We start from the raw sequence: 25,276 nt of genomic DNA on the forward strand, positions 1-25,276 counted from the left end.
GAAGATGAATGTGGTGCTTTTACTTTGAATTCATGCAGTTAAAACAACTGTCTAACCATAAGAAATTACACTGTAATGTACTCTGTTGAAGATAATATCTCAATTTCCCATCCCATGACGGCTAAATTTTGTCTAAGCAAAACGACGCAGGACTGCATTTGCAATATTAGCTACTTTAATGTGATGCATTTAGCATTGCCATGACATCTAGTCACCAATTTTCATGAGCATGAACTAATTGAATTGAAATAACAATTAAAAATGATTGAGCTAGAAATGTAAGTCCTCAGTGAGAAACGCTGAAAGGCCGGCAAGCTTGGCTTTGCTGTACAGACAGAGGAGGCCGCCTGTTATGGTCCTGTAGACACATGAAAGAGAAAATCCTTTGTAAGTGAAATGTGATAAATGATAATACATGACTATAATTGTTGCGGTTAAAAGAACTCGTTAATTACAAAATAATGTACATACTCCTATGTACAGGACAGAATGGCAGGAGCAACACCGAACAGATTGAGCCCCAAAGGGGTACATCAGAAGCACGTGACAGTTTCCACACTTGACTTGTCCGACTTGATGCTCTACAAAAGTATCATAACTAATCAAGTTCACATAAAATTCTAATAAGCACAGACTGAATCGAATCATATGCTTAAGGCTGAGCAAGAAAGAACCTTCGAGTACATAGTTCACAGTCTGGCAGCATGAGCATTGGCCATGCTTGGATCCAAGAGGATAAGAAAGAAGGCGGCGGCAGGAACCACAAACCATTTGACCCCTTTCTGCATAACAATGTTCGATTACTTTTCAGAATAATTAATGTAAAGCAACAAATACAGTGTGTCATTATCATTCATAGAAGAAATTTAACACTTTAACAGCATAGTCCACATTTTCTGAAACATTACATCATGGCGAAAAATGTGGATTTTATAATGTAATGGTAAATCTTTAGATTGATAATATCACATTTACAATACAAATCTATACAAAACTACCATCAGATTATCCAATTCTGACCATGCTAATTCATCCATAGATTTTGGGAATACGAACTAATGGGAGAGTTTGTTTGAGGTTTATAAAAGTAATGGGAATAAAAAGTACAAAAAGCGGGGATAGCTCAGTTGGGAGAGCGTCAGACTGAAGATCTGAAGGTCGCGTGTTCGATCCACGCTCACCGCATTTTTATTTTTATTCCAATTAGCGAAATTACCGTAATACCCTTAATATAAATTAAAAAAACAAAAAAAAAAAAAAGGAAAACGAACCGGGTAGAGAGGACGACGGAGGCAGGGGAGGAGGCGGCGGCAGGGCATCCCAACCCGGCGGCGGACCTTCTTCGTCTTCATTTTCTTCTTTCAGATTTTCTCTCTCCTCTTTTTCTGTTGATTCATCCTCCTCTTTCACAATTTGTTCAATTTCTCTCCCCTCAATTTCTGTCGATTTATCCTCCTCTTTCACTGTTTGTTCAATTTCAGTTTCTGGTTTGGTTGTTTCATCCTGTTTCACCAATGCTTCATTTTCTCTCTCCTCTTTTACGTTTTCTGGTTCCGGCGATTTATCACCCTCATTTGCTTCACTAATTTGTTCTTCACTTGATTTACCTTCATTTGCTTCGGTAATTTGTTCTTCTTCTTCTTCTGCTTTTGGTTGCTCTTCAGTTTGTTTACCCTCATTTGCTTCAGTAATTTCTTCTGCTTTAGGTTGTTCTTCAGTTGATTTACCCTCAGTTTCTTCAATTATGTGTTCTTCAATTGATTTACCCTCATTTGCTTCGGTAATTTCTTCTTCTTTAGGTTGTTCTTCAGTTGATTCACCCTCATTTGCTTCGGTAAATTGTTCTTCATTTGGTGGTTGTTTTCCGTCGTTATCTTCTGGTTGTTGTTGCTGTGGTGGTGGTGGATGTTCATTTTTGTCGTCTTTTGATTGTTGTTGCAGTGGCGGTGATGGTGGTGGTGGAGAGGTAGGATGGTGGTGCACTTGAGTAGTCATGAGAGTATCTTCTTCTTGATTCATCGTATAAACAACAGTAGAAAATTATGAAATTTTAGTGTCGTATTTAAATGCTTGTATAATGATGCTACTAGTACATTTTAAGTTTCTAGCCTTTCTCATCTTGTTTTAGCATACAATTAAGCTCATACCTTCCTTTGTTTTGCGTAAATTTTGTTTATTAATACATAAATCACGTAATTATTAGAAAGTATCAATGGTGGTATTAAAGAGAAGTCAATTATTCTAGGCTTAAGAGTATTCCTTGTTAACCATTTTGTGGGGGGTGGAATGTGGAGGGACAAAGCTCGATTAGTCGATTGTAAATTTATTAGGTCTTGTATAATGTTGATTGTTGAATTTGTAAAGTATTGCCTAAAATTTATTCAAGTATGGAACTAGCAAGAAAAAATAAGAACCAAATGTAAAATTACAAAAGACAGAGCCTAATGTCGTATAAGTGCAAAAAAAAAAAAAAAAAAAAAAAGGAAAATTCCAAACCACTGTAATAGGAAACGTAACAAATCAAATTAGTTTCTCTTATTAGTGATTAGTACACTAGTGAAAATCACTATCAATTTCATAACATTATTAGTTGTTTTAGTTAGTTGCTAAAGAGCATAACAATAAGCTACATAGAGCTAAAACACAATGCTACACTACACAGAACACAATAATATGCTTGTGATATAGAAGACAGATTAGCATCACAAGCTCAGGCATATATTACAAAATTGGTGGATCAAGGATTCAGATCAACTCGTCCAAACAAACATTAAAACTAATTGATTAACTGATATGAGATTGTGCAAGTTTATAATACAATACTATTGCTTTAGAAAGAAATTGATTGGATGTATAGGAATATGAGAGACTTCAAACTGCTTTTGGCAAAGGAGGCCTATATCACAAGCAACATCGCCTTAGGCATTACGAGTATAGTTTGAAAAGACAAGACTTGCGCCTTATGCTCCCTTCTTTCTCTGATCCCTGGCTATCTTGTTAACATCCTTGGTGAACATTCTTGGCGCTATAGCCATAGACATGAGCTCTTGGAAGAGCAGTTTGCATGCATATGGAATGTGAACCTGCATAAGACGTTATCCATTAGCATGAAAAGGGAGAGGAAGAAAAGGAAAAAGAAAATAAAAAGAGAAAGAGTGGATTGAAGAACCAACCTGAACAATGTCAGTCTTATTCTTGCAGCCTCTACATTCAAAAGAATTCTTTTTGAGATTTGCAATGGCAATGAGCCCACATTTTTCACATACATGAACCCTGTATGCATCACTTTGGTCAAAAAGTCTTTCTTTAAGGAAGTGGGCGGCACCATGGGCAATCATACAGTCTCGCTCCATCTCTCCAAATCGAAGACCACCATCACGAGATCGTCCCTCAGCAGGCTGCCTGGTGAGAATCTGTACAGGACCTCGGCCACGAGAATGAATCTTGTCATCAACCATATGCTTAAGTCTTTGGTAGTAAGTAGGTCCCAAGAATATCATTGCAGTGAGCTTTCGTCCTGTGTGACCATTATACATGGTCTCAAAACCACGCATCTGATACCCACATTTGTGGAGGGCCTTACTTATATTGTCCACCTATTAAGCCAAGAGGGAAGAAGTCAGTCATCAATACACACTGATATACCCTCTTTGTATTGCATGAAATCGTATAAGAGTGCCTCTTTTTGATTGTCAAATACTCGTTAAATAAACTCTCAGAGGTATAACTGTTGATAATTTGTTCTTCATCAAGTCAATTGCTGATATTTTTATTTCAACATGAAATGGAGAAAAACATTCTAGCACAGCACTATGGGTGGTGGAAGAACACTAGACTTACAGTGACATCAGTGAACGGTGTAGCATCTCCTTCCTTTCCAACATGAGCTGCAACCTTACCCATGATACACTCAATAAGCTGGCCAATTGTCATACGTGATGGGATAGCATGAGGATTTACTATGATGTCCGGAGTGATGCCTTCCACAGTCCATGGCATATCCTCCTGAGTGTAAGTCATGCCAACTGTTCCCTTTTGACCATGCCTACTGCTAAACTTATCTCCAATCTGAGGAACACGCACGGATCTCACCCTCACTTTCACAAATCTCAAGCCATCGGCATTGGTTGTTAGTAAAACCTACAAACACAAAAGTTCTGAGAACCAAATACAAAGATAACACTTGGATTACAAAGGTAATCTACTACTCATAGATATAGAATTACCTGATCCACCATCCCTGTCTCACTATGACGTAAGCTAATACTATGATCACGTCGTGAATAACGTGCAGATGGCCCCTGAGCTTCTTCCGGGGCAAGTGGAGTAGTCTTTCCAATAATGACATCCTCACCTGCAACTCTAGTACCCTGCCCAATAAGAAAAGTTCAGATGATTACAAACTTGTTTAGACAAGATTTCTCTTTCAACATCCGTTAATATACTCACAGGAGGTGCAAGCCCATCATCATCTAATTTGTCGTAAGATCCATGTCGCATACCCTACAAAATAATGCATTCAGTATCAAACCACCATAACAAAACAAAACCATGTAGATTTGCTTCTTAGCACCTACCATAGTATTAGATCTGTCGGGACGCCCAAAGTCCTCCTTGACAAGTGTTCCCATTTTCTTCTCCTCATCCCTATGCAAGACATAGGTACAATTGAGCAACTACTTCACAAAAATGCCCAGCTACCAAATTAACCAAAGGACTTGGTATTTAGGAAACCTAATCAATTTACTCACCTGTAAGATCGGAAAAACAGGGATCGGAAGAATCCACGATCAATTGCAGATTGATTCATAATAACGGAATCTTCTTGGTTATAGCCAGAATAACAAGCAATGGCAACAATAGCATTCTAATAAGAAGAGGAACAAGCAAACGTCAACAATACTTCCAGCAGTAAAAGATGTTAATCATAGATCTGCAGTAAGAGTAACTTACAATGCCAGCAGGAAGCTGTCTGAAGTGCAAGTGCTCCATGGCACGTGTTGTAACAAGGGGCTTCTGAGGATAGTAGAGGACATAGGCCAATGTATCCTAAAGAAGGTGGAAAATATATGCAAAATGAAGTTATAAGATTTGGCAAACATCAAGAAGAATGATGTATTGGTATAATCTCAACATAAGGGATACACTAATACCATTCTGAACTGATAATTCGTGACGTAGATCCCCATGGCTTGCTTCCCCATAGCTGATTGATATGTATTACGTGGGGACTGGAAGAAACAAAAACATTAGCAACTGAAGCACAATAAGCTGGCCACATTTCAAACACTTAGAAATACCAGATTACCTGATTGTGATCAGGAAATGGAATAATTGAGGCACAGACACCCAATATCAAAGATGGGTGAATTTCACAGTGAGTGTAGGTCTCAGAGTATGCCTCCTCTGGATTAAGCCGTGCTGTCACAAGATCCTGCAAGATGTTTAGAATCATCAAATTATGAAACAAGAAAGTTCTTAATTTCAGCACTCAACCACTGACTAATAAGGCCTCCTTACAACAAAGAAATACAAGAAGAGAGCAAAGCCACATTAAGATTTCTAATTTTCTGGTGTATGCTCACATTGATGGTCATGGAAATCATAGTGGTCTCTTCTTCTTCCGTGTCAATGTACTCAATATATCCCTTTGCAACGAGATCATGCCAACCACCATCTTCAGGTGACTCCTGAAAAAAGACCAATTATTTTTAAAATGCACAAATCCACAAAGTTAAAACGAGCAGTACAAGAAATCAGATAAATGAATAATGCAGCATACCCTCTGTTGTAATGCCCGGATATCCTTTTTCTTTATGAGAAGACTTTGTTTCTCAACAATAAACAGCGGGCGACTGCAACGACCATAATCTGTGTATATACGCAATTCTTTCAGCCGGATATCTCGAACAACCCCAACTTCAGTATTCACATCAACCTGAGTATAGTAGATATATATGAGGCAGTGATAACAATTAATCACATAATTTAATCAATATTGATATCAGGATAACAAATAAAGATTAGTAATCAGAACAATATTCTTCACAATTCAAAAATATTATCAAAACGGCAATTTCAGAACGTAAAGAATACACCAAAATGAGTGCAACTTCACTCTGCTATCAGATCCACATGTCAGATAAACTTAGCAGTGGAAGTTATAAAATGAGCATGAGCATGATCAAGCATAAAGTTCAAACTCATAAATCAATCAATCAATCAAAGCCTTAATCCCATAAGTGGGATTGGCATAAGCCAAAGCAAAATATTCAAAAAAATAAATAAATAAAAATCAGGAATTAGATCACAGAATGTAACACAAACATCTAACCACCTCTGCAATACCATCTAATCTTAAGTTAGAAAACATACCCTTCTCCTTAGTTGCCTCAATGTCTTGACAAGTAACTCAGGATCCCGATGGATTCCTACCCAACAACCATTCACAAAAATCTTTGTAGCCTGGGGGATCACAGCCGGTGAAATTTCCTCAAAATTTTCTGTACTCCATTCCTCTAAAAATTCCAATATGGGATATGCAGCAGAACCAACAGTTATATACACCATTAGCGCAAGATTCTTCACTAGCCCACAAGCTTGTCCTTCAGGTGTTTCAGCAGGACACATCATTCCCCATTGTGAATTATGCAGCTGCCTAGGCTTAGCCAACTTCCCTTCACGTCCAATGGGAGAGTTTAACCTACGTAAATGTGACAAGGTGGAGGCATATGTAAGGCGATTCAGCACCTGAGAAACTCCAGCTCTTGTTCCAGCAGCATTAGCCTGCCCCCAATTTCCAGTGGCAAGAGAGTACTTGAGCCCACTAGTAATTGTCTTAGCCTTGATAGCAAAGCTAAGATTCAGATCCTTTCCTGAATCAACACACTTCTGAACATAGGCTCTAACATCCCTGGTTAACTTTCGAAATAACATTCGAAAGAGACCTCCCAGCAACGGACCAGCAAGATCTAGTCTCTTATTTCCATAATGATCTCTATCATCCTCAGGTCTTCTACCAAGTGCACATAATAGAAGCCGGTGTATGATGTATCCAAAATAGTAAGCTTTCTTAGTCTCACAATATTCACCAACACCAACATGTGGAAGCATTTCCTTTTGAAGAATCTCCCTGGCATATTTAATCCTCTTTTCCTTGGAAACACCAACAGTAGCTCCTCTTTTACCGATGTAATCAAGGGCAACTTGCTGATTCTGAATCACAAATGCCTCTTCCAGAGAAGGGCGAAGCAACTCCATCATTTGAGTATCAGAGAAGTCGTAGCAAATATGCTCCAATATATCTTTATCTGCAACGAAGCCCAAGGCTCGAAAAACTATAATGATAGGAATATCTGATTTGATGTAAGGTAAAGTACAACGTATGTATTGCCCTGAAGAACCCTGCAGTCATACCACAGAAACACATGACATTAAGATATTGAGTTTTTTTTTTTTAAATAATAATAATAATAATAAATAATAATAACTAAAAAAAAAAAACACCCTAAAAAAAACTACATAAAGACTCTAAACAGCTAAAAAATTGCACATAATATCCTATTACCCCTTTAGCTCCAGCTCTAGAGAGCATCCGCACAAACATGGTACTAGGAGGCCTGTTTTGGGACTCTGCCATAGATCGAACTTCAGCTACATATGCAAACTTGTTTGGCTGCCTCTTCTTAAACACATACACATGATTCGTGCTCATCTTCTCCTGAGCAATAAGCACCTTTTCACTCCCATTGATGATGAAGTATCCACCTTGATCATAAGGGCACTCACCAAGCTCTGTAAGATCCTTCTCTGAATTCTGATACAATGTACAATAACTTGAACGAAGCATGATGGGTACCTGCTCAGTATATTCATATCAATTAAGCACATTAACATTGTTACTATTGTAACCAAGTACTCAAGCAACTACTTCCAATTCACGGAAATACCTTTCCAATGAAAACCTTCGGAAGCTCTTGTGTTTCAGCACATTCGTCACCATCATGCCCTTTTCTAATTACTCTTTTAATGACATCAACATACAAAGGAGCTGAGTATGTCAGGTTCCTCAATCTAGCTGCTTTTGGGAACAAGGTTGCTGTCTCACCGTCTGATTCTGTCATCATAGGCTTACTCAAATAAATTTGGCCAAACTTTATCTTGTATATGGTCTGCAATAAAATCAACCATGAAGATCAATTCTAGTGCATAGTGATGCCATGAGAGAATCTAATTTCCTTTATTCATGACTGAATCAATTCTAATTTGTGCAGTTCAATAATTTCGGTTAATCCCATTTCCGCCCAAAGACGAAACCATAAGTCACAATAAGAGACATGGAAAAACAAGCTGTCAGAATAATGGAACCTTGATAATAAAAAAAAACATTGGTTGCACTGTTGCAGGGGCAATATCTTACAAAGAAACACAAGAAAAAGCAGGGGCACTATCTTGATCTCCAATAGTTTAGCCATTTATTTGCGAACTTGCTACTAGGTCATACAACCTAAAATTTGCTTAGGCAAAGAACAAGAGTCTGAAGACTCTGAACTGCAAATATTTTAATCAGATACAAACTTAATTCAATTTTACCAGCAAGCCAAAGTCCAACCCCCTTGACATTGGTTGGTAAAGTAGCTAAGTAACTATTTAGTCATGCTTACAACTTATGCCAAAAGGCGCATAATGAAACCTCTCGACATTATGGATCGATCAAAATCACGCTAAAATGCAATAAAAGTTCCATGTTCAAAAGCTCTATGTTAACTACCATGTACACAATTCCATAGGTGCCATGAGATAAATATCAATAAAAGCCAATCCCACTCTTATTTCAATCATCAAAATACATAATTTTCTATTCTACAATGTCAAGAAATTATACACAAAGGAAGCTAACAATAAGGCAACAAACACAAACTCACAAGTCCAGAAATCATCCATAAATGTTTACATTATGTCATACATTTTGGCAAGACATAACTAAATCTCTCCCATTTTAGTAGCTCTTGGATGCTTCATATTGGCTTTTGTAATAACCAAATTCCCACTAAATTTAAAATCCTTAAGCTCCTAATTCTCCACTCAATTCACAGTTTTCCAACAATAATTTCCCAAGAAAATCAATCTAAGTTCAACCAATTACCTCAAACAACATTGTTCACCCACATTAAAATTCAACATATACAAGCTCCCAATACAGCTAAAAACCCGAAAACCAAAGTTCAAACCATCCATAGACAGCAAATTTCAACAGAAACACCAAAACATTCAAACTAAAAAAACTTGAGGAAGTAACAAAACCTCAGCAAAATCCGACTGATGGCCAGGATTGTGCTGGGACTCAGGCCGAATCTCGATATCAGCAGATTCATCAACAATCTCTTGCATCGTATTCTGAATAAACTCATCAAACGAATCAAGCTGCTGCCTCACTAACCCCTTCTCTTCAAAATAAGCACTGATAACAGCCCAAGCATCTTCTTGGGTGATCTCTTCTTCATCTTCTTCTTCATCCATCATCATCATATTCTCATTCTCATTCTCGTATTCATATTCAACCCCATTCATTTTCACTTCCCCTTTTTGATTTTACAGCTTCAAATTAGTAAATTTTGCTTAAATTTGAGCGTTCTAAATCGAATTTTTTTTAGGGTTCTTGAAATAACATACCCCAGATGAAATTGTCCTACAAAAATGCGAAAATTGAAGTGGGTATTGTTTAAAATGGGAGGGATTTTATTTAAATGTGATAGTTTGTCTGTTTTTAAGTTGATTTTCGCAGATTGAACTGCGAAGAAGAGGAGAGAGAGTGAGTTTGGAAGAATGGAAAAGGGGGGTGATTGGAGGGGGGGTGGTTTGCTTTTATAGACGAAGAGAAGCGGTTCGTGGGTTTTTAGGGCGGTGCTTGCTGAACCGGACCGGTTCAGCCCGAATATTAGGTTTGTTGGGCTATCTTGTAATTTAAAAGCCCAATACTCTATTTATTGGGCTTGTTTGTAATATAAAGGCCCAATAATCTGTTTATTGGGCTAATTTGTAATTTAAAAGCCCAATCTTCGTCTCTTGGTTTGTGGTCTGATTTTCTGGATTTGTCTCCTTACTTGCTTGCTTCTCTTAAGGACTAGTTTGGACTGGACTCTTTTCCAATGTCTGCTTGGGGCCATCTGGCTAACTCGCATTAAATTTACTTTTTTGTAATCATGATTTCTCTCTTTGGAACCTGCGTTGAATAGGAGTGCTTAGGGGTGCTAATCAAGCGAGCCAATCACTAGCTAAAGAGTGTTCGATTTGACTTGAAAACTTTTTACAAGGGTTCGGTACTTGCTGTGCTCATTGTACCATGCTCGGATTGTGCTTGTTAAAGTTTCGAGTCGTGTAGCTCACGATTTACTTGTTAAGGTTTCGGTACTTCTAAATATTAAACCTTTATTATGGTATTTTTTAGTTCCTTTATATAAGTTTACCTTTTTATTTATTTATTATTAAAATTTACTCTTTAGTTTTTGATAATATAAATTAACTCTTATTAAGTATAAAAAATTGTGTCCTCATAAAAAAATAAAAAAATATTAACCATAGTATAGGACTATAGGTAACATTGTTTCAAAATTATATAGTAATAAAATATATATATTATTGAGTCGAGACATAGCTTGCTCAACTGATGTTCATTAACCTCGAGTCAAGCATGAGTTGCTCTATTAGATTTTCCATATTCTCCTCTTACCATCTAGGGAGTGATTCGTCTTTGCTTGATATTTGTCTCTCTTTCGATGGGGCTTAGAATCTTTCAAATCACGTTGGATTATTTCATATCCCACTTTTTATCATATTGAAATTAATTAAATTGCCTAAAATTATGTGACGGTTAAAGTGTAACACTTAAAAAAATTTAAAAATAAAGAGAAAATATTATAAATAAGAAGTACACTATAAAAGTATGACAAGTATGTCCAGGTATAAAATTTGCTTTTTGCATTGATATTTGTTGACATAATTTCAAAGTTCATTTAGATATCTTGATGCTAAAAGTAATACGTAATATTTGTTAATTCAATATAGGTTTGTGTAACATCAACCTCAAAGTACATAACAATGCAAAGTATATGGAAGAAATCTTGTACGGAGTACTACGTAATTAAATCATCATTAAACCGTTTTTATTTTATTTTTTTAAATAATGACAATAGGCTTTTTTTTTTTTTTTTTTTTTTTTTTTTTTTTTAAAGGCTCCAAAGAGCATAGATTAGTATTAATAATCAACCAAGATCAAGCTCAGCAAGGGATCACCTTGCGGGAAGTTTTCAACATACAAATGCTCGAAACCATCAAGTGGGTATTGCCTCACCATAAAGTGAGCAACACAGTTTCCCACTCTTTTGATATGAAAACAAGAAAAACTATCAAACTCCCTACTAACCGCACGAATATCATCTATAATCAAATCCAACGGAATCATGCCTTCCTTTGTCGAGTTGATCAGATTTAGTCACAGATAGAGCATCAGATTCTAACTCCACCCTTCCATACCCAAGATCTCTCGCAACTTGCAAACCCAATCTTGCTGCCATCGCCTCGAGCACCTTAACAGACCGCTTCCCCGCAATTCGCTTCACCTTGGCTGCCAAAATAACCCCCTGATCATCTCTTAACACTACCCCAATGCTAGCAGCAACTTCAGAAATGACAGCCGCATCAGAGTTAACTCTGACCAGACCTGCAGCAGGTGGCTTCCACATGTTCCTGGTCACAGCAGCAGGGGCACGAGGACTCACAGCATTGCAGTAGCTTTTGTAGTCCTTCACGAGCCTAAGAAACCCCAGTACCCCAATGTCTCTGTTCTGCCAGGGGTTCTCAAACACCACCGAATTACGGTATGACCATGTTGCCCAAGCTAAAGCCGCTAACACCAACAGCTCACTCTTACTAACTTTCCCCTTCATCCACGCAAAACGATCAACGAAATTCTGATCACTAGGTGCATCTCGAAGCAGGTCAGCAAACGGAGAGAGCTCCCACACTTGGTTCACACTCGGACAGAGAAAAATCGCATGAATAATACTCTCTTGCGCACTATAAAACACACCACATACCCCATCATCCCTAATATGTCTCTGCTGCAATCTTCCAAAAGTCGCTAGTGACTCCGTACACGCCCTCCATAAAAATTGACAAAGTTTAGGGGGACCTCCAATATTCCAAATTGAGTTCCAGATTTCAGCCCTGTCACCCCAAAAACGTGCAGTCCAGCCACGTACATGCCCCATCCTTGCCATCAAATAACCCGACTTGGTGGAGTAAACTCCATCCGTTGCAGGCCACCAATACATAGAGTCCTCCACCTGATTGAGACTCAATGGAATTCCCTGGGCTAGAGCAGCATCTTCGACAGTCAGATGTTGATGTAGAGCTGCAATATCCCAACAGTGCCTGTCATCATCGATTAATTCCGCAACACAAAGATCAACAGAGCTCTCCACATTAAATGTAGAAATCTTAATCCCATTCTCACTTGGCAGCCAAAACTCATCCCACACATTAATGTTTCTACCATCCCCCACCCTCCACTTTAAGCCATCAAGCAATATCGATTTCGCACCCCATATACTTCGCCAAACAAAACTCGGATCATGACCCCTAAGAGAAGATAAAAAGTCACCATTCTTAAAATATCTAGCTTTAAGTACCTTAAAAATAAGGGAGTTCGGGTTGTTCATAAGCCTCCATCCTTGTTTCACTAGCAAAGCTTGGTTGAAAATTTTCAAGTCTCTAAACCCCATACCACCGAGAGACTTCGGAAGACAAAATTTTTCCCAACTCAACCAATGCATTTTGCATTCTGTTCCCGAGGATCCCCACCAAAACCGAGCAATCATAGCATGAATTTCATCCATAAGGGTGTCCGGAATGTGAAACAAACCCATCATATATGTGGGAATTGCTTGGGCAACCGCTTTGATCAACAAACCCATCATATATGTGGGAATTGCTTGGGCAACCGCTTTGATCAACACTTCTTTACCCGCTTGAGAGAGCAATTTTTCCTTCCAGCCTTGCATTTTCTTCCAAATTCTTTCCTTGAGGCGAGCAAACACCGCCTTTTTTTTTATCTTCCAATGATAGTAGGGAACCCTAAATATTTTTCATGCTTCTCTACTTGTCTCACACCAAGAACCGCTAAAATATCCATCCTTCTCATCACATCCACACATTTACTAAAGGACACCAGATTTATCGAAATTAATCTTTTGCCCAGATGCTCTTTTATATATGCCAATTATTTCAGCAATTTTCGAGCATTCCTGAAGAGTCGCTCTAGCAAATAAAATACTATCATCCGCAAAAAACAAGTGAGATACTTTAGGAGCACCCCGACATATCTGAGCTCCGGTAATAGTTTTATCCTTAGCCGCCTTAGACAACAAAGCAGAGAAAGCTTCGGCACACAAGAGCAACAAATATGGAGATATTGGGTCCCCTTGGCGTAACCCACGAGAAGGAACCACCTTACCATCAACCTGCCCATTCCATTTGAAAGCATATGACACAGAAGACAAGCGCATTAAAATTAATGAAGATTACTTACCATGTTTTTTTTATTTGACAATAGTATGAAATAAAGAGAGTACGCAATTAGAAAAAAAAAAAAAACACGGTGTATTTAGAGAACATGAAGAAATCTTAAAAGTGTGCAGCTAAAAATAGTTTTTCCAACTTCCAAATACTTCTTATTTTAGTGTGGTAGTTCACCTGAAATATTTATGGAAGAAGACTTGTTGGAACTTTTAGCCTATCATTATTAATACCCATGCTACCATGCATAGATTTTCATGAATTCGACTTGTCTATTTTCACCTGCCTAATCCACAAATGACACAATTTCCTTACAAATGTACTCCAAAAAACATTTTAAAACTTGGTTTTTATCTGTTTTAATTTCTCTAATTTATAAGTGTACTTTAAAAATATTTTTTTTCTTTGTTTTTCTTCAATATTTTAACGTTGCCGACACACGTAATTAAATTTTTTGTACTCTAGCTTTGTTTATATATAATTGTACAATGGGATGTGATTAATTTGGGTTTAGACTTATTTTTAATTGTTATCAACTCTAATCAGAATGTAAGCGTATTTTGGGTATCAAGATGTCCTAAGCTTGAGGTCTAATGTCTAGACGTATGTGCTATGCTCCTAAGTAAAAGACTAACTATGTCTAATTATCTAATATAATTTATTAGGGTGTATAAACCGAGATAAATTAAACTTATTTGCACGTTAGTTGAATGATAAAGTCATAATATTAATTTAAAAAATTAACTTAATTGAGTGAGGTGAACTTGGATTTAGACCTATCTTACTATCTTAGACTCTTAGTCTCTAAATGACCAAGTTGAACAATCCTACCTGTTGACAATGCAATTGATGGAGACATTTTTTTTAGTTAAGTTAATGTAATTCCTCTATCTCATAATACATGACACAGTCAAACATTGTACGCATGCCAACGCACTAATTTGACTCTATTTTTATATAATTATATATTAATGAAGATTATTTTTGAAATTATATTATGAAATTTTATATTAAAACCTATATATCAACATTTTTATGATAAAATATATTTTTATTATGTTAGTAAAAAATTATGGTCAAACCTAATGCACAAAATAATCCAAATAAAGAAAAATGTTGTCATCAAAATCAAAAAAGTTATACAGATTATTACAAACATATAAAAATACTTGCTTTTTGAAGTGATATCCAATAATGCGATATCTTTTACCTTGGTTATTAAAGTGTTTTAATGTCATATCCTTGTTTCAATCATGTAAATCCTAAAAATCAATTAACATAACAAATTATTATAAGGCAAAAATAAAATTTGTTGCTAGGTAACCTAAGAAAACAAGGAGAAGAAGAAACAATAAGTGAGAACAACACACATTGACTATCACAAATTCACTACAAATTTAAAGATATTTCCATAAACAAGCATACAAACAAAAATGTATAGACAAAATTAATTTGGAGAATAAATTAAACGTTGCTAGGTAACCTAAGAAAACTAATTTCATTATTAAGGCCGAAAAGTAGGGAATTAAACATGTATGTATATGCTCGTTGCTCCACTTTTTATCTGCCTTACCTACCAATCTTTCTCTCTCCTCAACACTTACGTACACATAAATATTACTACTATTTCATTTTAATAAGCGTTTGAAACTTTGCATAATTCTCTTCTATACTATTTCATCACACATAAAATATAGTTGAATATATATAGAAGATATTTATCTTGATTAATCAAGATATATTTTTTTATGATTAGTATAATATGAGCAAGATTAAAGGTATTATTACCTTTGTTCTTAGGCTTATAGCTTTGGCATGTACTATTGTTGCAACTATTGTTATGGGCACAGCCCATGATTCTGCTTCTGTGTTAGGGATCAAATTCGACGCTAAATTCACAAATTCTCCGTCTTTCAAGTAAGTCATCATAGTATCGTTATTTGATATATACTCTCTTTGTTTGGAATTAATAGTTATACGGATTGTGTGATTTGTGACGTTAAATTAATTTGAATTTGTTGAAAACGCGGGTGTGAAAATGTAGGTACTTTGTGATTGCGTATGCAGTAGTAAGCTTTTATTCTCTGGTGGTTCTTTTGCTGCCTTTCAAGAACTTGCTATGGCGCCTTATTCTGGTTTTAGACATGGTAAATTCCGGCCTCTTTCTCTGTTTCTCTCTGTTTTGGTCAAATTGCTCTGTTTTCTTGTTATTTTAAATAAACCAGTTAAAAAATAATCAAGCAAAAATTTATTTATCTTAATTATTATTAGTATAGAAAAGAAATTTATTTATCTTAATTATTACGTATTGATATAGAAAAGAGGATACCCTAAGGGATAATGTCTTGCAAGAAAGTTATTGATGATTAAAAACCATTTTCAAATGAGTCAAATCATTAATTTTTTTTTTTATTCGGAGTAATTATGTAAGAGGTATAATAATTGAGTGATTAGTCAACAGTGAAACTGTACACAATAATGGAGAAGAGAAATCGCTCTTAAATAAAAGGGTCTTTTAATCTTGTACTCGTATTTGTGTTCTGAACAATCCTCTCGTTTTTTGTAAAAAAAAAAAAAAAAAAATCCATAAAACAATCCTCTCGTTAGAGGCTTTCATTAAGGTTTTTTTTTTTTTCCATTAAGTTGGAATTAAAAGTCTTTTATAGTCTTTTAACGTGCTTAACAAAAGAAGTCTTACCACTTGAATGATGAAGGGAGTCCCAATTTATTTTCATGATAAACAATAAAACAAAAATTATTTATCTAGTGACATTTCGGAAAATAAATCAACAAATATCCTAGTTAGCGTGATATTTTCATAAATAAATCAACATTAGTGGGACCCACATTTAATAAAAGGGGTTGTTTGGTTACACAAAGAAAATGGGGGAAGTGGAAAATCATGGGAATTTGAAAATGCATGAGTTGTTTGGTTGACAATAAAAAGTGTAAATAAGGGAATTACAAATTCATGGGAATTGTGACTTCCCACAAAACATGGGAAGTTAATTACCTAACCCCACCTAGGTAAGTCAAACTTCCTATGATTTGCAACTTACCTCATGCCAACCAAACATCTTTATACAATTCCCATGATTTTAATGTAGGAATTTAATTCCCATGAAATACAAATTCCTATGGGAAGTAATCCCATAGCAACCAAACGACACCAAAGTTGATAACTTATTTATAGAAATGCCATTAGAAATTTCTTTTTTTTTTTATTTATCATGGAGATAAACTTGTATTTTCTCGTTGATGAGTTCCTCGTGGGTCATATAACTACTATACCGTCCACACACATAGCCTACCTTAGCGGCTTAGCTTATAGGAGTATTTTTGTTGGTGCAAAACGATGTCATTAATAAATTTACGGGCACAAAACGTGCAGGTAGTGACGCTACTTTTGACTTCAGCAGCATCGGCAGCATTGGCAATAGCATACGTAGGAAAGAAAGGGAATAGTCATGCAGGATGGCTAGCGATATGCGGGCAAGTCCCTAAATTTTGTGATCAGACCAGCGCTGCCCTCGCCGTTGGCTTCGTTGCTGCAATCATCTATTTTGTGCTCCTTCTTTACTCCCTTCATGCTGTTCTTAGTCCTCTATTTCCTGCTTCCACCTGAATTTTCTAGCTAGCTACAATTTATTAGTTAATGTAATGTATGTATACCATCAAATTTAGTGAGTTATTATTATTATTATTATTATTATTATTATTATTATTATTATTATTATTCCCATTTCCCATACTTTCATGTAATTTTCGCTATATACTCTCTATCATTTTCACTATGACTTAGATATGTGTACACTTTTTTTTTCTTTGATTTTTCGGGCAAGAGTGCTTCTTCACTCCCCCTCACATGGACCTACTCTTGGCCCAATATACTTTAAGCCATTTAAGGTCCCATATTGTGAGTCTGACTCTGATACCATGATAGAGGATCAACTCAACCAAAAGCTTAAGCTGATGGTTGAGGCCTAGAAATATGTTTTATACTCTATCATTAACGATGTCTTAATTTATAGATAAAAATCTTACAAAAGCTTTAATATAGTACTCCGTAATATATATGAAAATAAAGATCAATTATATCATACAAAAACTTGAAATATTAATTTTAATTGTCGTCATAAAATGACATCTTAATTGACTATTAGTCTCACCATTGGAAGAAATAAATCCAGATAACTCAGATTATTTATTAACCTAATTTTTCAATTTGTGTCAAAATTTTAACAAATCAAAATGCAAAATGTGTTTGTGTTTTTTTTTTTTTTTTTTTTTTTTTTTTTTTTTTTTGAGGTTAAAGGAAATATCACAAGTTTTTTGTTTTCCTTAAGGCAGTGTTTTATATTGGCAGATGATTGGGCATGGGGGCAAATGCATGTTAGAGATGCAATCTCTATTGTTTAACCACCCATGATAGTTACAAGCACAATTTATACTTTTGTAATCATCAGACCACCACCAAACTCCATCTGTATTTTGGTTTGGGCTTTGCTAAATTCTTATCCAATTTAAATTTTACGGAGTAGTTCAAAATTTCTGAATAGCTTCTACGGTTCTACTTTGTCCATTTGTCGGAAGTCAAATAATCCATCAATTAAACCCGCCTAGATTTGACAACTCTGACCCAAAACCCGAAATCTACCCATACCTGACCCGACTTGATTATATCTTTATACCAGATTCGACAATCGATATGACACGATTCAAAGTTGACCCGAATAACTTGACCCGAACAAACCTGATACTCGAAATATCCCAAACTAAAATTACCTAATATCTAAAATAAAATGTCCAGCTCCGTTAATGACTTAAATTGTTTCATCCCCAACCGTAACTTAACTCACAAACCAAATAAAATTATTGATTTGAGATTGATTCACAAAATCGACACAAAAATGAACAAACAATCTAATTCTGATCTGTCACGAACATACTTGACCTTAAATTGACCCAATTTGAATTCAACCTGATACTTGACCCGAAATATACATAAAACTCGAATAATCCGCCCCAACCCAAATGTTAGGGCATGTTCTCTTCCGTTGAAATTCAGTTCAGCTCAGTTCAGTTCAGTTCAGCTCTTAATTTACGTCTAATGATATTACTAATGATATAAAGCCAAATTTCATTCTTTTAAGCTCTTATTACAATGACGACAACAACAACAACAACAACAACAACAACAACAACAACAACAACAACAACAACAACAATAATAATAATAATAATAATAATAATAATAATATTAACAATAATAATAATAATAATAATAATAATAATAATAAATAAGTAATAAATAATAATAATAATAATAATAATCAATAAAAAATAATAATAATAATAATAATAATAATAACAATAATAATTGAAATAATAATACTAATAATAATAATCAATAAATAATAATAATAATCATCAATAAATAATAATAATAATAATAACAACAACAACAACAACAATAATAATAATAATCAATAAATAATAATAATAATAATCATCAATGATTAATAAAAATAATAATAATAATAATAATATTATTATTATTATTATTAATATGTACATTTGTATATACACATATGTATAATAATAAATAATCAATAAATAATTAAATATCACTAATCTGTAATTAAAAATCACTAATTAATAAGTTCAGTTCAGTTCAATTCAGCTCAATTCAGTTCAATTCAGTCAATTGGAACAGACCCTTAGTTAATCTGAAATGACTCGAATAAAATTGACCCGACCTAGACGAAGACCACAAAACAAGACAATACCGGAGCACATGAAAAAGAATGTTCTGTTTATCCACAAGACAAGTCCACAATAGCGACATGGATCAAATTATGACCTCGAGTCCAAACTAATTGTTTCTTGACAAAAACAAACTGAAAATCCATACAAATCTGGGTTTGGAAATTTTTTCTCTTCTCTGAAGATGAGTAGTGTACCAATTACTGGAGCAATTCTAGCATCAACCCATTTGAATTTTCCTTCAACCCACATTTCTAAGTTGCAAAATCCCATTTATGGAAGAAGATCAAGAATTCGGATTCACTGTTCATCTTCATCTCCTGACTTTTCCTCAATTACTGGTATATTTCATTCATTATCTCTCTAATTTTAAGTGCTGTATTTTCATGGTTCAATTCCGTACTTTCTACCGTTCTAAAATTTCAACTTACTATGATTAATATCCCAAAAATGATTAATAATAATAATAATAATAATAATAATAATAATAATAATAATAATAATAATAATAATAATAATAATAATAATAATAATAATAATAATAATAATAATTCAATTTCCCCTTTAGTTCTTGTGTTTTGAAGTTGATTTGCTTAGCTTTTATTTAAACTAGAGTTAGCAATGAGATGTGATAAATTTGCCATGAATGTTGTGTTTCTTTTATGCATTGTGAATTTGGGATGATTGTAAATTATATCAATGTGTGTGGGAATTTGCTATTTACAAACTAAAGATTAATGTTAATTCACTCTTCAATTTATCATTTGTACTAGTTTCACTTGGACTAAGGGCCTGTTCTCATAGATTGGGCTGAGCTGAGCTGAGCTGAGCTGAGCTGAGCTGAAAATAAACGTATGAGAACAGACCCTAAAACATGAACTTCTTACCTTACACTTTCATTTTTCAATTGGACTAAGGCTGTAATTGCTGATTTGGTAGGTGATATTATATGATGGTTACAAGGAAAGTATCATGCTATGTCCATGGTATTACAATTCGGTCTCGTAGCGTGTGTTGTTCTTCATATGTTTCCATCTCCACTCAGTACAAACCCCTATATGGATAGGATGGAAAACAAGAAATATCATGGGGTGAAATGTGTATTTAAATTTATCACCTTGATAAACTTGATTGCAAATCAAGTGGTATTTATGTAAATTAGTAAACAAACAAAGTAAGCATGAGATTGTTTATGATAAAATCAACAAATTCATTATAATTGTGGAGCATACACTTGTTGATTTTGTTACCAAAATGTTATGCTGACTAGGTTTTTTTGTTGACTTATTTACAACATTTCCACTTGATTTGCAATTTTCGCTTACCATGGTGATATTGGACTTACTTGGGGTGACATAGCTTTACCATGCGCATGGCATTGGCATTTGACTTTCCTAATTTTGACCATCATATATGTAGAGAACATGTGTATTTGAGGAAGGAACAGGAAAAAATTATTAATTTGAGGCAAGAAACTACTGGAAAGGAAACAACTTGTATATAATCTTCAAGCAAAATGAAGAATAGAAGATATTAGTAGTTTAAATATTACAAGCTCAATTTTGTGTCATGCAAATATTTATATGATTTGACTTATGAATAAAATCAATTATAGTATAACCTCTACGAACGAGTGAGGAAGATGGCAATCTTTAGAAATAGAAACCCTCTTAAACCCATTGTTGCACCAAGGAATTTGCAATAAGCTGTGATATAATGGTGATTGCTGTTTATGCATGTTTTTTTCTTGCCACTAATGCAGTCGACCTTGTCTGTGGCTCTCACCATGGGTTCTCCCTTCTATTTTTACCATCTTTTTCACAAAGTTTTGTTTGAAGAATTTTTTTGTGAAATAAAGTGAATGTTTTAGCTTTTTCCATTTAAAATTGACAAAATATTGTCTCTATTGAACAGAGAATTTTAAGGACGCTATTTCTCTCACAGGTGGTGCATTGGATTTTCAGAAGGCAACTACATCTCTTTCTTCTGAGCAATTATCTTCCCCAAAGAAGATAACACTTGTCAGGCATGGCCTTAGCTCATGGAATGCTGAAAGTAGAGTTCAGGTTTGTTGCTTCTCGTCCAAGGCATTTTTTAAATTTGGTTCTATTACGTCTTAACTATCTTACAAGCTGCTATAACAGTCTTATCTTTGTCTTGAGCAGTAATCATATTGTCTTTACCTTGTTAGTTTTGAACTCTTGTGCATGAAGTTATCAGCAAAGCACCTCTTCTGGGAAATATTAAGCTCTGTAGTTTTGTGCTTTTGTCTAAGTGGAGTAGTGGAGAGAGTGAGAAAGAGAGTTCCTTAAATCCCAGTTTCTCAATTAGAGTGTAGGGGTAGGCGATAGAATATGGAACATGATGCAGCAGCCTTCCTAAGCAGCCAAGCTCATTATCTGTTATTACTTTCTATATTGGGATGTTTTAGCATAACCAAAATATATTATAGCCAAAAGATTATTTAAGTTTTTCATCTTGCATTTATCACTCAAATATTTTGCAAGTATGCCTTGAGTTTCTTAAAACTTTGCTTTATATAAGTGAAAACCTATGCAGCCTTCAATGTTAGGATGTGGATAAATCATACGTTGAGAATCTTGAGATTCAAGAAAATAATCACCTATGCATATAATGAAGTTGTTGGTTGAATAATTTTGATGTTTACCAATAGTGTTATATCTGAAGATTGATCCAGTTTTGATACACCAGGGAAGTTCGGACTTGTCTGTTCTGACAGATGAGGGAGCAAAGCAGGCGGAGAGATGTAGGAAGGCGTTAGCAAATATACATTTTGATAAATGCTTCGCAAGTCCAATATCTCGTGCTAAGGTTTGAGACTTATGAGTTGTTTTAGTAGTTAATCTGAAACTTTAGGTAGTTCATAATTTAATGATTTCCATCTGTGTCTATTCATTGCAGTCTACTGCTGAAATACTATGGCAAGGGAGAAAAGAAGCACTTATTTTCTATGATTCTTTGAAGGAGGTTCATCTTTTTTTCTTGGAGGGCATGAAAAATGGTCAGTTCCTGTTGTTTAGTGATAAAATTTCGCTTATTATCTAGAAATTAGATTTGAATTGGACTCATACTTTTCGTACAATTCTTGTGCTGGAGTTTAGTATGAGTACGGAAAATAATTAAATTCCTGTTAAAAGATTAAAACATCACAGAAAACACGAGAGCTAAGCATGCAGATTCATGTATTCGTTATTCAAATTTCTGTATGAGATTATGATATTTGCACCAAATATTTTGCGGACAAAAGAGAGAAATTGAATCATGTTCAGCATTTCGAGGCAGAGGATGCTAAACAGAGATATCCCAAGGAATATACAACCTGGAGGGAAGATCCTGTAAACTTCAATGTGAACGGCACCTATCCTATTAGGGATTTGTGGGTGACAACAGCTGAAACTTGGAGAGAAATCTTGTCAAACCCTGTAAGCACTTTCTTCTCTAATCATTGTGAACGTTGTGAGCTTGCAGACATCAAATCTATTTTATGATGTGTGGCAGTGCTTTCAACTTTGATGCGTTGATTTCTTCTGTTTATTAGGGGAAGAGCTTTTTGGTGGTCACTCACAAATCAATATTGAGGGCACTCGTCTGCACAGCTCTAGGGCTAGGCCCAGAAAGGTATGCTATGGCGATTCATGCGTGAGAAGCTTTTCTATTAATATATTCTGGCTGTGTCTTTAAAAGTTAATAACAGGCTGATTATTTCATGGTAATTTAGATTTCGCGCAATTGATGTGAACAATGGCGGAATTTGTGTACTGAATTTCAACAAAAGAGGAGAAGCTATGCTTCATTCTCTGAACATGACTGCCCACATGTACACTGATCTCACTTATATGCACTGAATTTTGTTACAACTTTCTGGAAGGGGAGATCACGAGACCACAGCTAAGTAATTAAACCGATTCTGTTCTAGCTTGAAAATTCTGATTCCATTCGATATCATTCTTCTTGAAGTGTTTCTGGCAATTCATTGTAACTTATCGGTTTTTGGGATGTCAGTACTGGTATCAATCATTGTAAGTGACTGATAATGTTAATTGATACACTGATAAAGTTAACTGATACACCAGTGTATATAGCTTAAATGATTATATAATCTTCATGTTTACCTCTGGTTTCATTTGTCTATACCAATTGTATGCTTTTTGTTCAAGCTCCATCCTCGATCTAAACGGTTCCAAGCTTGCCATTATGGCCCTCATAAGAACTTATAAGTTGTATACTTGTACAGTATATGTATTTAGGTACATATCACATGAACTTAGGCCTTGTTTCGTCCAAAAACTTGCACCCATCATAGAAAATAGAACAAATTTCCATAGTTTAAGTGCTTGTCTAAAGCAAACTCACTACATTCATACTTCAAATCCGAGAACCTCATACAAGAGAGAAGATATTTAATTCAAATCTTGTGTCACCCCAAATATTGAAATATATAAGCAAAACATTAGGAAAACCATTGAGAGCCTCAACACCCCCCATTTTCGAATTCATAAATGTGTACTCTATATAAGGTGAAACTGTTTTAAATATTTTAAAAATTAGGTTACAGTTTTTACTTGGTCCCCTAAAAACTAATTTTGGTCCTTAAATTTTTTTTTTTCTTTCTTTTTTCTAATTTCACGTCTGACGTTAAATAAGGATGTGTATGCTTAAAAAAGATCAACTATATTAATATAGAGAGGGTAATGATGTAGATAAGATATAAAGTGCAGAGAACCACTCTAAAAGCTAGCTCGAGTAATTAAATGATGTTTAGTGATAAAAAAAAGTTTAACTGATATCAAGATAATACATTTTGGACAATCCCTTTCAAATTTTCAATAGTATTTAGATAGACAATTATGAGTATATACTAGGGCTGAGCAAAACTACCCGAAAAAACGAAAATCCGAAAACCCGTTCCGTTACCGTTCCGAAAATTAGGGTACCCGATCCGATAACCATAACGGTTCGGGTGCCCGTTCCGATAATTTGTTATCGGGTATGGTTTTTGGGTATCATTTTAAAATTAACGGGTACCCATTCCGTTCCGATAAGCAATTATTTTGTTTTTTTTCCTACTTAAATCTATCTTTTCAATATTTAAACTCTTACATTACTTCAAAATCACTATAAATATCAATAATTAGTAATGTTATTAATAATTTGGTCAAGATCATGTGGTATTGTTGTTAATTAGTGTTGAAAAATATCATAATAACTAATTTTTGTAAGTTTAATTATCACTATTGGATACTTTATAGGGTACCCGATAACCGTTCCGAAAATTCGGGTACCCGAAGTCCGGGAACCCGAACTTATCGGTTCGGGTTATGGATATCACTTTTAGTGATATTGGTTATCGGGTACCCGAACCGTTAGTACTAACGGTACGGGTACCCGTCCCATGCTCACCCTTAGTATATACACCAAGCTAAGCTTGGTCTAGTGGAGAGGAGAGGAGGATGAGATTTTCTTACCTTTTCCCCACTCTCTCAAAATTATCTAGCCCGCTAACTTAAGTCAGATAGGACCCTTCATCTTACATTCTTACCTAAAAAAAAAACATTTGCATCATCCCATCATTTGCATGACCAAATTCGTGACAATTATTAGGATAAAATCATAAGACACAAGAGCCTACATAGTAGAGAGAGAAAGGCTCGGCATAATCCTATGACACATATCATACATTAGCAAATAGCAATCATGTAGAAGAAGAAATCTTATTTTGGATCTCAATTATAAAATGACTTCATGTCATATTTTTTACAAGTACTTTCATGATTTCATCACCAGATTACGTTATTTGATTCGCTTAATTTTTAATTATTTTTTATTATACTCGACGCATAAGCCAATTTCATTGCCCAAAAAAGAAACCCTATGTCAATTTAATATATGGAGTACTAGTACAGTTTGTAAACAT

General features: G+C 35.0%; 4 protein-coding genes and 1 non-coding gene across 6 annotated transcripts; 3 read left to right on the plus strand and 2 right to left on the minus strand.

Moving 5' to 3' along the window:
* Nucleotides 1-8: 8 nt before the first annotated feature.
* On the minus strand, nucleotides 9-2,557 carry LOC110693616 (proline-, glutamic acid- and leucine-rich protein 1-like). The gene is made up of 4 exons (XM_021870756.1): nucleotides 1,272-2,557; nucleotides 675-782; nucleotides 472-581; nucleotides 9-358 (listed from the first exon to the last, which is right to left on the minus strand). Exons 1-4 carry the CDS (start codon nucleotides 2,017-2,019, stop codon nucleotides 287-289), a joined length of 1,038 nt encoding a protein of 345 aa, XP_021726448.1. The 5' UTR covers nucleotides 2,020-2,557; the 3' UTR covers nucleotides 9-286.
* TRNAF-GAA lies at nucleotides 1,113-1,185 on the plus strand. Its single transcript has one exon. It is a non-coding gene; the product is annotated as a tRNA-Phe (tRNA).
* A 104-nt stretch (nucleotides 2,558-2,661) lies between the features above and the next one.
* Nucleotides 2,662-9,846, minus strand: LOC110693615 (DNA-directed RNA polymerase II subunit RPB2-like). Its single transcript, XM_021870755.1, has 16 exons — nucleotides 9,304-9,846; nucleotides 7,950-8,171; nucleotides 7,568-7,858; nucleotides 6,376-7,404; nucleotides 5,783-5,938; nucleotides 5,586-5,690; nucleotides 5,309-5,434; nucleotides 5,154-5,231; nucleotides 4,954-5,049; nucleotides 4,752-4,867; nucleotides 4,578-4,647; nucleotides 4,450-4,503; nucleotides 4,227-4,370; nucleotides 3,841-4,140; nucleotides 3,174-3,596; nucleotides 2,662-3,083 (listed from the first exon to the last, which is right to left on the minus strand). Exons 1-16 carry the CDS (start codon nucleotides 9,568-9,570, stop codon nucleotides 2,961-2,963), a joined length of 3,600 nt encoding a protein of 1,199 aa, XP_021726447.1. The 5' UTR covers nucleotides 9,571-9,846; the 3' UTR covers nucleotides 2,662-2,960.
* A 5,312-nt stretch (nucleotides 9,847-15,158) lies between these two features.
* LOC110693765 (CASP-like protein 1C2) lies at nucleotides 15,159-17,278 on the plus strand. Its single transcript, XM_021870936.1, has 3 exons — nucleotides 15,159-15,492; nucleotides 15,620-15,722; nucleotides 16,967-17,278. Exons 1-3 carry the CDS (start codon nucleotides 15,338-15,340, stop codon nucleotides 17,198-17,200), a joined length of 492 nt encoding a protein of 163 aa, XP_021726628.1. The 5' UTR covers nucleotides 15,159-15,337; the 3' UTR covers nucleotides 17,201-17,278.
* A 2,111-nt stretch (nucleotides 17,279-19,389) lies between these two features.
* Nucleotides 19,390-23,493, plus strand: LOC110693618 (probable 2-carboxy-D-arabinitol-1-phosphatase). Of its 2 annotated transcripts, none has more exons than XM_021870759.1 (7): nucleotides 19,390-19,682; nucleotides 21,286-21,407; nucleotides 22,054-22,173; nucleotides 22,264-22,363; nucleotides 22,645-22,784; nucleotides 22,901-22,980; nucleotides 23,081-23,493. In XM_021870759.1, exons 1-7 carry the CDS (start codon nucleotides 19,526-19,528, stop codon nucleotides 23,205-23,207), a joined length of 846 nt encoding a protein of 281 aa, XP_021726451.1. In that variant the 5' UTR covers nucleotides 19,390-19,525; the 3' UTR covers nucleotides 23,208-23,493. The 2 variants fall into 2 exon arrangements, with proteins under 2 accessions (XP_021726451.1, XP_021726450.1); XM_021870758.1 differs by having other exon boundaries at nucleotides 19,391-19,682; nucleotides 21,256-21,407.
* Nucleotides 23,494-25,276: the final 1,783 nt, after the last annotated feature.

The sequence above is a fragment of the Chenopodium quinoa genome, unplaced genomic scaffold (assembly GCF_001683475.1).
Source record: "Chenopodium quinoa cultivar QQ74 unplaced genomic scaffold, ASM168347v1, whole genome shotgun sequence".
Taxonomy (NCBI): Eukaryota; Viridiplantae; Streptophyta; class Magnoliopsida; order Caryophyllales; family Amaranthaceae; genus Chenopodium; species Chenopodium quinoa.